Source organism: Diceros bicornis, chromosome 37 (genome assembly GCF_020826845.1).
Source record: "Diceros bicornis minor isolate mBicDic1 chromosome 37, mDicBic1.mat.cur, whole genome shotgun sequence".
NCBI lineage: Eukaryota > Metazoa > Chordata > Mammalia > Perissodactyla > Rhinocerotidae > Diceros > Diceros bicornis.
The window spans coordinates 1,316,325-1,329,029 of record NC_080776.1 but is presented as its reverse complement, the minus strand read 5'-3'; the positions used below and the strand labels follow the sequence as shown (position 1 = coordinate 1,329,029).

At 38.3% G+C, this 12,705-nt stretch overlaps 1 protein-coding gene across 2 annotated transcripts in view; it reads right to left on the bottom strand.

Annotated features, from left to right (window-relative positions):
• The window catches only part of UNC80 (unc-80 homolog, NALCN channel complex subunit), a 199,013-nt gene that overhangs the window by 63,041 nt on the left and 123,267 nt on the right, over positions 1-12,705 (bottom strand). For both annotated transcript variants that reach the window (XM_058532911.1, XM_058532912.1), the window contains 4 exons: positions 4,357-4,538; positions 3,722-3,853; positions 921-1,107; positions 167-298 (listed from right to left, as the gene is read on the bottom strand). In XM_058532911.1, coding sequence (XP_058388894.1) covers positions 167-298; positions 921-1,107; positions 3,722-3,853; positions 4,357-4,538 — 633 coding nt within the window. The remainder of the gene's footprint in view (positions 1-166; positions 299-920; positions 1,108-3,721; positions 3,854-4,356; positions 4,539-12,705) is intronic.

Sequence of the window (12,705 nt, the reverse complement as noted above, 5' to 3'; positions counted from 1 at the left end):
TAGAATACCACTCAACCTATTATATTTTTTAAAACTTCAAGTCATGAAGCAAGTTATTCAACGAAGATAATGTAATGAAGTTGAGATAATAATATTAATTGAAATATGTTTTGAAACACATGAGTCATGAGAAATAAAGAACACAGCTGCAAGAGGACACACACACCTTCTGCACTGACGGCTGAACGCACCGACCAGACTGACCCTCGGCGGAAGGAGTAATTCCTGTGAGAGGTGCTGGAGGTACAGGACGGACTCACAGACAGTCTACGGGAGGCCAGATTTGCGACTTCTTCTACTGGCAAAGAAAACGGGGAACGTGAACTTTGGTTTTATAACAGAAAAGTTACATCATCACAACTACAGTTGTACTTTCATCATAAGTGTATACTGCTCCCAGAGCAAAAGGCTTAAGAAATTTAGAATGTACTTAGGAAAGTGAAAAAAAAACTTTACAGAAAGAAAGACAAAAAATTCCTCCCAAAGATTCCATAAAAGCAGGGCAGAGAATCACTGAATTTAGAATGGTTCATAAATCATTTTCTGATACCAACCAACAAGTTGTCTGCACTTGTGAAGGCTGAAAGTATTTAATGGACTAACCCCATTTTTAATGATGAAAGATTGATTGCGTTAACTCGAATACACATGCTGGATTTGGCTGATCCCTGAATCACAGTTTCTGGCCCCTTATCATATTGGTTCATTCAAAGTGGCTAACATCCTCCTCTGTAGAGGCCAACTCTAAACACGTAGAAAATGACAACTCCCCTCTTTCTTTGGATAATGTCAGGAGGTGAGAGAGAGACAGAGAGAGCATATCACCTCATGTCACACAAAATCATCAATGTTTATTTCAAAGCAAGTCCTTTCCCTTTCCTGTGACTCAGCCCCCCAAGAAGTCCTGTATGTAGAGGCACCTTCTTCTTCTGGCTCTGAGTTGGGCGTGCAGGTGGGCTCATAGCAAGCCTCCTGGGTGATGGGGATGGCGGTGATGAGGCTGGCTTCTCGACCAAGACGTTTCTTCTCCTCCTCCTGTTGCAAGTTCTTTAAGATGTGTTCTGCCCTTTGATGGGAGCGGGACACAGCCCGGGCTGAAAAGGATTTCTATGGAGACATGAAGGCAAGTTCATTTAATAGCAGCTCTTCTACGAGGTCACAGGCATAAAGAGTGTTCCAATGAATTACACAAACATGGCAGTTTGTTCCCAGGAAATGGTAGGGCACCCATGATCTAGTTTCATGGAGATTTATTCGTTTGTTTATTTTTCTACCAAGTTTCCAGGTTGTGTACAACTGAGCTATTCTTTTTCACTCAATCAGAATAATTCTTCAAGAATGTCTGTAATTTCTGGAAAGAATCCTATTTCAACTTTAGGATTTGGGGTGATATCAATGATCCACTCTTTAAACATTAAAATCAAATAAAAATTTTTAATACTCTATTTCTTTCCAAAATTTTTGAACTGGTTTTAAATGAAGGTCATTTATTTCACAAGGTTAATAAAAGAGAAAGTCAGAACCATGGAAAGGAGGAGGAAAGAGATCTATCTCCCATATAAACCAATTAGTTATGTGATTTATTTCCTTCTTGTATCTCAGGTATCTACCATACTGTTCATACTTAATATTTGTAGATAAATACAGTGGTACACTGTAAATACTTAATAATATGCGTAGAAACAAAGTTACTGAATGGAAATTATGAGAGCTGATAGTGTTACTAAGTTGAATGTGAAATTTGACTCTGTTTACCAGCAGCAAAGGCATAATGTATCAAGAAAGATAAAGGAGAGAGGCCGGCCCAGTGGCAAACTGTTAAGTGCGCGCACTCCGCTGCGGCGGCCTGGGGTTCGCCGGTTCAGATCCTGGGCACGCACCGATGTACCGCTTGTCAAGCCATGCTGTGGCGGCGTCCCATATAAAGTGGAGGAAGATGGGCATGGATGTTAGCCCACGGCCAGTCTTCCTCAGCAAAAAGAGGAGGATTGGCAGATGTTAGCTCAGGGCTGATCTTCCTCAAAAAAAAAAAAAAAAAGAAAGATAAAGGAGAGAAGATACACTCTACAAAATGGCTATTCTATTTGTGCCTTAATTATGATGCTTACACTGAGAGAAGTTCCAAGAGCTTTGAGGACAAAGTTAGTGGTCTCAGAGTTCTGGATCTCAGAGATCACTGGAGTTCTTCACTATTAATGTGAAGTTTATGCAACAGCAATTCCACATCTCTGTTGGCCAGCGGTCACATAGGGTTTTAGAGGCAGACAAGGGGTGTTGATTGCTCTTCTAAGGGGCTGCATTCATAGAAGCTCCCTTTACGGAAGATCTGAACATAAGACTAAAAGTTTCGTACGATCAGTGATACAATAGCAATTAGGGCATTTGATGGGCCACATGGCAATTTATTTTCAGAGCCAGCAGTTAAGATGATTTATTATAATAAGGCAAGGTAAGAGTTGTGGAATGAAAGAGAACTAGATATAGAATCAGGATCTGAACTTGAGCTAGAGAGTGTGCTTGGCTCAGATGAATTCATTATCCATATGGGAGAAAACTCAAAGATCCTTATGCCACTGGTTCAGATGTGGCATGAAAACCATCAGGTACGAAGGTACTGTATGCAGAAGAATTAAATTAAAATATTCATGGGTAAAGAGTTCAAACAAACAGTTCTCCAAGAAAAACTACAAATGCCTAGAAAACGTATGTGTGATATGCAAAAATGTTCACTCTAACTTCATACATTCAACCAACTTTTAGAGAAGTGTGAATAAAAAAAAAACTCTATTTTTTTGCCATTCAAAGTGGCATTAAAAAAATAACACTAGTTAATTCAAATAAAGAAGACACTTCCCTATTCTGTTGTATAAGGATAAAACAGTATAATCTTCCTGAGGATGTTTTGGAAGATGTATTAAAAATCTTTAATAATAATATACCAATTGCCCTAAATCCCATGGGCATTTATGCAAGGAAATAATCACGGATTTGTGCAAAGAGATGTGTTCTTTTTCTATTTTTGCTTTATTTTTCAAATTTTCTACATTACTCTTGTAATTCAGAAAAATGCTCTCCAACGGGTGTAAAAGGCATATTTTGAAGATTCATTTTTTCAAAAGGCATATAATCTTGGTTCTTGTCTATAAGTAGACTGTTCTAAACTTAACTGTTTATGAATTATATCACATATAGCAGTGACATATTTGAGTAACATAAGATCTGAGGTCTCAGAGTGATGTTTGCGATGATGATACTGACGATCAACAAAATGAAGACCAGACCAAGGACCAAACAAGGAAACAAGAGCTGCCAACTCAGTTCTTTTTCTCATTTGCCCAGGGTCCGTATCATTAACTTCTGGGTAGCTTATGTATTATAGGTTAAATGAATATGTTTGTTTTATAATAAATAGAGGCAAAAGTGCTACCTTTGGTCAAGAAATCAATGCCTAATGCTTTTAACAGCTTTATAAGGTGGCTGCTGCTTTGATGATAAAACAAAACTGCATTGATTTGGAAGGCTGCAAATGCTCATGACCAGATGTTAGTTCCTTCTATTCTAGTCACAAAACAAAGACCTTTTGTGGCTGATTTTCTGTGCTGTTATTACATTCTTACGATAAGAGTGAACAAATTGTCTCACACCACACGTCATTGTTCTTCTCTCTTGCATATACACCATGGAGCCTGAAGATATAGGAAAGAAAGAGCCTGTTACTTACAGACTGGTCTTCATTAATGGGGTCCTGGACACTCCCGCTGCACTGGGGGACCCACGGTGGGTCAAACATTGGGACAGATGGCATTCCCAGCACTGGTGAGGGCAGGGTGAAGTTTATACTGGGAGGCGGGATCTGTTCGTTGATAGAAGAATGAGGTGAGCAGGGTGGAAAATAAGCTAGAATGAGCCTGAAGTATAATTATGACAAATCTTGTAGAGCACAGGATGTGACAGAGCACAGGATGAACCTTTCTGGGCCTCAGTTCACTCATTAACAAAATGAAGGGCTTCAACTAAATGATCTCTATTTGTGTTAATCACCCCATCCTCCAAAAACCATCTGTGTATATATAGCAAAATGTCTGGAAGATTACGCCAAACTTTTATGTGCTTACCTCTGGGAATGGTAGCAAGATCTTGAGGTTTATAGAGATTTTATTTTCTTAGTCTACATTCTTCTATAGTTCAATTTTTTTTAACAAGAATTCATTCATATATAGTTTGCTTTATTTACACAATAAGAGAGAAAAAAGAAGCACTTCTTGGGCCATACACTGTGAATTTGAGGTTCAAGGATTTAAATAAGCCTGGGGTTGGGTTTGCTGATCTAATTCCCACGCGGGAAGAATCCCTCACCTTGAAAATCTGTTGTGCTCCCTCCTCCATGCGGGGCCAGACCTGATAGCGAAACCTCCAGAGTGTGTGGAACTTGAGGACGGCGTTCAGCCTCTGTACAGTCTCCGGGTGGTGGAACTCGGACATCAGCATGTCGGACACGGCCTCGGGGACCTTCACCGCACACAGCAGGAACATGGCAGCTAGAGACAGTCGACAGTGCATCAGCAACGCATCTTTTAATTTTGTTTAATTCCTGGGGGTGGGAGGAGGGGAACTGCTCATATCTCCTGAAAACGAATCCTGAGCTACACGGAGCCAGGCCACCAGCACTGGCAAAAGCAAGCTTTGTTTTTCAGCCACTGGAAACCAAATGTCATCGTTTGTGCCACCCACAGCCTTCCGATATCTAGTGCGAGGGCAGGGACAGCATGACATTTCAGTAGAATAACTCATTCTAGGCAAGGCTTCCTGCAGCTCACAGTGAAAAGTTAAATGCCAGAAGAAGCAAATGATAAAAGGAAATTACATATTGAAATATCCTTTTCAGGAAATGCCAGAGGCATCTCATAGTAACTCTGGGACAGTACTATAAAAATGTCCATTAAAAACTGCCTCAGTGACATTAGTTACATTAAAAATAAAATCCACATTGTAGACTATTAGAAACTTCTACCCTTCTGAGAAACGAAAGAGATTGAGAAGCTAAAGAGAGTTCATGAATCATAATACCGTTGTTGTTTCTTAATTTGGGGAAAAGCCAAATATCAATAAGAGAAAGGTCAAGTCCATGATAAGTTACAAAGTTAATGAATAATGAAGCCAAAAAAATATACTCTACAGCACAGATGGAGGAGCCAGTGTCAATCACAAAAACATAATTTAAAATCTCTCTTGTACTCTTCCCCAGAGCCTCAAAACATGCTCGGGCAATTGTGTTACAACAACTGGGGTTGAGTCTCAGCCCTGAAACTTCTCTGCTATGTGATCTTGGGCAAGCCTCCTAACTTCTCTTAGCCTCTCTTTCTTTACTGGTGAAATGTCAATAATGATGATGATGATGATGATGATGGTGATGGTGATGGTGATGGTGATGGTGATGATGATACCTGCCTCCAAATCTGTTGTGAGAATAAAATAATATATGAGAAAGTGCTTTGTGACATGAAAAGTACTACAGAACTCTAAAGTATATTTTATTTTTCAGAGGCAATGTGGGGTATGGGAAGGGCATCAATATGTGCAGTCAGAAGATCTGGGTTTGGTTCCCTGGCTAGGCTAATTCTGAGCTGTGTGCACTTGGATAAGTCCTTTCAACCCTCTGAGTGGCAGTTCACTCGTCTGTAAAATGGTTGTTATGAGGATCAAGAAAGATAACGTGCATGATATAGTTTTATAACAAATGTTAGCTACTGTGATCATTAGCTTTTGATGATCCTTTTTTGTATCCTATCAGCTTCTTAAACCTCCACTCTTTCTCCTTTCTTTCGTTTTCTTTAAAGCGTACTCTACTCTGCCTCAATTTTTGGACACCATGTCACTCCTTAAATCACTGCGGTTGGAGTTCTACCTCCATCTCTTTACTGAAACACTTTTCTTGTAATGCTCATTAATCAGCAGATCCATTTTTTTTTTTTTTACAGCATTTTTTTCCTTTCAGTTTTTAACACCTTCATGGACAATCTCCTTGAAGGGCTATCCTCCTTTGCTTCCATGGTTTGAGATTATTTAAGTTCTTTTACTTTTCTAGTCATTTTTCTGGGTCTTTGGCTGGCCGGGCTCTTCTTTCTATCCTCTGAAGGGGGAGAAGACCAGTGGCCTAGTGCTCATCCTTCCGCTCTTTCCTCTGCTGACTCTCCCGGAGAGATCCCCTCCACTCTCAGTGCTTCAGATGCCACATATATCAAGCTTTTCCCAAGTTGATCTCTAGCTTTGGCCTTTCTCATTAGCTTTAGTATCATATGACCAACTATATGTCTCCTAATCATCCAAAAATCTCTGTTTCTAAAACCCAAGTACTCCACTCTGCTGCCGCATTAAACTTGGCAATAATTCACACTCTACATACAACATTACTCTGTGGCTCAGAACCCATGAGTAGTTTTCCACAGTTCAGTAGAAAGTCCACACTTCTAAGCCTGTCATTCGAGGTCTGTTACAATCTGAGTCCCACTCACTTGTCTAATATTATGGACTTGTGACCCCTCTACAAAGCCACCCCAGTCCCCAGTCCCCAGTCCCCCTCAGGCTTTCCAGATAAGCCCAGTGCATTTCCACACCCCATGTGGCTTTCACATGCCCTTTCCTCTTCCTTCCAGCTTTTCTTAAAGCTCAGTCCACCTGATCACACATTCCCTGGAAGTTTCTATGGCTGCCTCACATTTGGGGATCATGCCCTTCCCTGAACTCCTGCAGCTCTCTCTGAGAAATGTGGTAGAGAAGCAAAAATCTGAGCTTTAATCTGAACAGAGATATTTTACAAAGACACTTGTTGCAGTATAATATAAAAGAGCAAAAGCATGGAATCAACTTAAATTTCCATTAATAGGTCCTGATTAAATAATATATGTTATGTCCATTCATTCAATGGAATATTTGGTAGCCATTAAAAAGAGTGAGGTAAACCTATAAGCTGAGGTTGAAAAATACTCTCCTGGGAGTGCTCCTAACCACTTTTGTTTTGGCGCTGCCTGATTCTAATTGATTTTTGCTCAAATGAACTCTTCAAATTTTTAATATGCTTAAGATTATTTTTTAACACTGTGGTGTTAGAAGAGAGAACTGAAGGAGAACCCCAATGGCCCCCAGGAGCAATGAGCAACCAGGCACAGGTATCTATTAAGCTCCTTGAATTTGCTGCCTTTTTGCTGGCTCTGGAGGTCATAGTAAGTCCCTCTGGGATCCTAGATCCTAGCTCTGTGGCTTTTAAAGCTTTCGGACTTTATTTGACCAATTATTTTCAGTACTTGGTCCAGAAACTGGCCGGAGTCAGACTATATCGAACTTAAAAACAAAACTGGGTTCAGGAAAGGACTGGTTCCAATTTAGAAACCAGACTGGATCCAGGGTCAGACTGGGTTCAACTTAAACTAGACTGGGTCCAGTGTGAGACCTCAGGTGAATAAAATTCCGTTTTAAGGCTGAACAAGTAGGTTAACTTTATCAAAAATAATCTTGAATTACAGTGGCCACAACAGAGAACTTTTAATCATCTTAGGTAAGCTTATCCACTCATGAGGTGCCCTAGAGACAAAAGGGTCTCAGTCAGACATTTACTATAAGGGGCAGAGGGAAAATCATTTCTCCTCTTCTACAGTTACTTCTGACCACGATGAGACCCACTGGGACAGCCCACTTGCCCCAGAGCTTGCAGACAGCATCCTGGGAAAACTGGCAGAAGCTGGCAACGGGTAAGAATTCTCACCAATGTCAGCTCTCCCAGATTTCTGTGGTACCTGGTTGAGAGAAAAAGATAAAATTTAACATTGTCCTTTCCTTTACAAATTGGCAGGGAAAAATATTGGTTATAGAACCTTTCTCTCCCAGGGACAGTTATTGCCTTCTTGTTTGTCTTATTTTGTGTCCTGAGAACTTGGCTTGGCAAACATCAGCTTGGGGTCCCAAAAATATGGCCAGATAGATACCTGGGTTGCACCCTATTTGTGGCTAGGATCCTACTGTTGCCAGCTCTCAGGAGAACTGTCTAAGTCTTTCTTTCTTTTGGCTATCTTCGGGAGCGGCTCTGGGTCTTGGGAGGGTAATATCTTTTGCACTCCCTTTGGGGACCCTTCTTGTGTCCATGGGGTTGTTCAATACTGCCAGGAATATTTACTGTTTGTCCCAGCTGAAACCTGACAGGATATTCAAAATGGCTTTTTTTTTTATGAGTAGCTCTACGGTCAGAAGTTGGTCCAGTTGAACCTGATATTCAGAGCCTTATAGAAACATTTTTTAAGGCCTTCTCCCCTGAGCTAAAATGAAACTACATACCCAGAGGGAAAGAAAAACATCTGGAAGGCCACTGTGGCGGGATTTATGACAACATTCCAAAGGAACATAGGTCCAAGTCTAGAAGATAAGAATCTTTCCATCTTAGTTGGAGCTCTTCTCCCTGACGTCAAGAAGCTAATTGAGAATAAAGTAGCTGGATGGCTGGGTCAGCGTCTTGATATTCAGGTTGTAACCCAAGTCTCTGAGGAATCAAAAACAACTGTACTTGTCTAACAAACAGAGCATTTACAAGAACAGAAATGCAGCTCTAGAAATAATTCAAAGCCCGTTTACCCTTTTTACCAAACCCAAAGCCTCCCCATTCATCTCAAAAGGCTTGAAGATACAATAAAAGATCTGGATTTAGAAACAAATATTAGTAAAAGCTTTAGCCATCTGAGTAGGTAATCTCACCTTATTCCCTCTGACAGAAACATAATTTAGATTCAACTGTTCTCTTATAAACTAGCCAGTTTTCATTACTGTACTGTCTCATGGCTAAAATTTTAAAATGAAAGCTATAAGATCTCTGCGTCTGCCTGTGTTTATGTATGTCTATGTATGCATGTTATAGACGTATGCTATTTTTCCACCTCCAGACGGTATTGCCAAAATTAATTTTAAAGAGCTCTACTTAACTGGCTTAGAGACAAATCAGCATTTGTATAAATCAAGTATACCCTCAGAAATATAGAAACTAACCCAAACGTTTTTCAGATTCATGTGATCTAGGATAATCTTTGGTAAATAAAAGCTGGTTTAAGTTAGTTGGTTTAATTAAAACAGGCATGTCTTTAGTTATCAGCATTAAATATAACACTTTCTTTCTACCTAGGTTTACTAAAAGTCAAATAAGCTCATGTTATCTTTGTTACAGAATTTGTCAGCAAGAAAGATAACTTAAAATAATGGTGAGCTGTTTAATGTCTCATGAAATTTTCATGAGTAATTAAAACATAATTGTTAAGAACAAACTAAATAGATGTAAGATAAAAGTTTATAAATGAACCTTTCAACAATGATTATGCTTTATGGCATGTGCACTTAAATATAGTTTCCAAAATCTTTTTGGTAACTTAAAACCTTAAAGTTATACTGAGCTAAGTTAAATGATGGATATTCATTGAATATCTAGATTATATCCAAATAAGATAAAATACTGCAGTATTAATTACTAAACATAGGTTTACTCTCTTTCAGCTTCCTTTTATGGAGGAACTAGAGATATTTGGGTCTATTAGTAAACATGTTTTGTGCCACATTGAAAAATTTACTATGAGGAAGCATATACTTCTAGAAATTGTGAAATATATTTATAAATTTTCCAATGCACAGAATGCTAGTATAACAGTCCACAATTGCTTATTTCTTAGTTTTCACTAGGAATAAAGGATTCTAAGGGTTATGAATTCTAATCAACAGATGTAATTAAAACTAATTAGAAATAATGAGGGTGAAAGGTAGGTAAAGAAAGTAGAATGACTGGTTGTTCCAGAATGAGATAGAGAAGAAAACATAGGACAAAACCTTAATGGATATTTAAAAAGTTGTTGAAAGTTTGTAGAAAAGGAATCTCAGAAAAGGAATTTCATATATGGTCAAGCTAACTAAAATTGGAAAGGATTTATTCAAGTTTTTTAAGAATGAGTTTTAATATCAAAAGTACATTGGTGCAAAATTAGAATTTTGTTTCCTCTCTGTTAAAAGGACATAATTTCCTTGGACTATTGGTCTGCTCTTGATAAAAGATTGTGAAAGGTGTTTTTCACCTTTGGGTAATCTACTTGGGAAGCAAAGATTTTGTGTCTTACCTAAATAATTTACTGTGCTTCACGTTGTCTTTATCAGGCCTTTGATTACTTGAGAAAACCCAATCTTCTAAATATTAAAAGAGCTAAGTTTTGTGCACGACTATGTAAGCTTCTGTATTCGCCTTTAAAATCTTCTCTCGTCACTTTAGTTAAATAGAAAATTAATTATTATTTCATAATGATCTGAGATCTTATTTAGTCAAATGTTCAAACCTTTTGACATTTTGACAACTTCCCAAAATCAAATTCTAAATGAAGTCTTTTTGACCTCAAAGTAACTGAGATTTTCCAGACGGCTCCTAGAAAATCTCAAAGAATTTGTTTCTCATCTTATAAAAGAGAAATACTAAACTAATTAGGTTTATTTGGTATGTTAAATTATGTGGGAAGCATTGTCAAATAAGAAGTGATGATAAAACTTCTTAAATTTTATGTGTATGGGTATATATTACTAATATACATATTCCAGAAATTGTTTAAAGTTTCTAGAAATCTGTCAATACTCTTAATGTCCAATTATTATCCTAAATTATTGTATGCCACAGAAATAATTACATTTCCTTATCAAATGAACTATCATCAGATCTTTAACTATGGCTATTTTTTTAAGTGTTTTTGTCATTTACAGACAATTATTGTTTTACTTTGATGCTTTTGCAAAGATGCTTCATCTTCATAGAGATTCACAGAAAGGACTCTGACAAGTACTCTAGAATGTAGCTTTCTGATAACTTTAAGATCATAAAACTGAACTGGGTAAGAATTTCCAAAACTAATGGAAAAACAGGATTCAAGCAGAACAAGAATTAATAATGTGGGATCGAATGCACCAGGAGAATGATTAAAATTTTTTTACAACTTTTTCTTTGAAACATTGCTGGTTCCTTAATGTTTTATTTTCCCAGATTTAAGGAAACATTTTTCTCTTAAGCTACCTATAACTTACAGTGATTTTGTCAAGTATATCTCTGTAAACAGAATTGAAACATTTACTTTTTCTCTCTATCTGATCCCTCCAGAATTCAGAAAATTATTGAGTATTCTTATTTTCATGGCAACATAATTATTTGCATAAGTTGAATAAGAAACTGTTCTCCTTATAACAGGATACAATTGGAAACATTGGTTATATTACCAAGCTTTTGACAAGAATGTCGTATTGAATAATATGCATAAAATCAGATATGAACAGACAGCTTTAATGGACTAAGGTTGACTTTCTGGAGCCAATAAAGTCTCTTGGAAAAACCATCCCGGTGTCTTGCTTACAGGGTTTCCTGCATCAGCCTTACCAGGTAAGTAAGGAAGGTCACTTCCTGGCAGGCCCAGGAACCTCAAGATATTTTGGGAACCTCAAGAAGAGAGGAATTCACCCAAATCTATGGGTATTCCAGGCAAAGTCTGATGGTGAGTTCTTGGCTTGGCTTCTTAGCCTGGAGAGGCTTTTAAAAGTGTGATCTAAGATTCCTTATGAAAAGTTACAGCCAAGCAGATTTTAAAAGAGCCTATGTGGTCCATCACTAATCCTGCTGCACCTATGTAAATAATCAGGCTAAGTTTAATAAGACTAGACTTATTTTGCAAACAAATTAGTCTTACTGTGATTATCTTTGATAGAAATGAGGGTGATTGTAGAGGAAAAAATTATGATTCAGTAGAAAATTATACGTAGAAAAAACACAACCTTGTGGATATCAAATTCTAGTCCTGTTCATTGTCTTTGAGGCTTTGTTATATATCTGTACACTGAACTGGATCCTGAATTCTTCTAGTTTCCTCAAATATCTGGCTACAACTCTCCAAACTAATGTTTCCAATTTTTTCCCACCCTTCTGATTTGGAGTTACTAAGAACAAAGACTTCCCTGAGGCTCCTTGGAATGACCATACCAGGTCCTCCTCACTACCCAGACAGCAGCCAAACTTCAGGGACTTAAACCTTGGGTCCACATCCTTCAATTAAAAAGGGCTCTTCCCAGCTCTTGGAGCTGCACACCAGCTGGAGATCTAAAATTAAAATTGACTAGGGAGGTTCCTCCCCAGAAACAGATGGCATCTTCTAGTTAACAGCTCTCCCAAGATCATGGATCAAGATCTTCATCTCCTGTATGAAAATCTTTATTCCTTTTGCCTTTTCACTAGTTGCTTTTTCTCTCTGTTAATGTGCAGGGAGACAATGCTCCTTAACTCTGGCAACTACTGCTGAATCTACCACTAAAGCCATGGTTGCACAACAAAAGTCCCTAGGCGTTTTTGCTAAGGTGGTTTTGGATAACAGAATTGCCTTAGGTCACTTATTGGCTGAACAAGGAGGAGTGTGTGCCATAGCTAATACCCTCTGCTGCACCTGGATGAATGCAAGAAATTAACAAACAAGCCACTTGGCTAAAACACGCACGTTCTTGCATTTATTTGATACCAACTGGTTTGGTTCATGGGAGCCCTGGCTTAGGAATATACTTCAGTCTCTCGGATTATCCTCCTAATAGTTATCATTGCAGTCTCCCTGGCGTACTACGTTTTCTCAAAAGATCTTAAACGTATGTTACGGCCAGCAGCAGCACATCAGA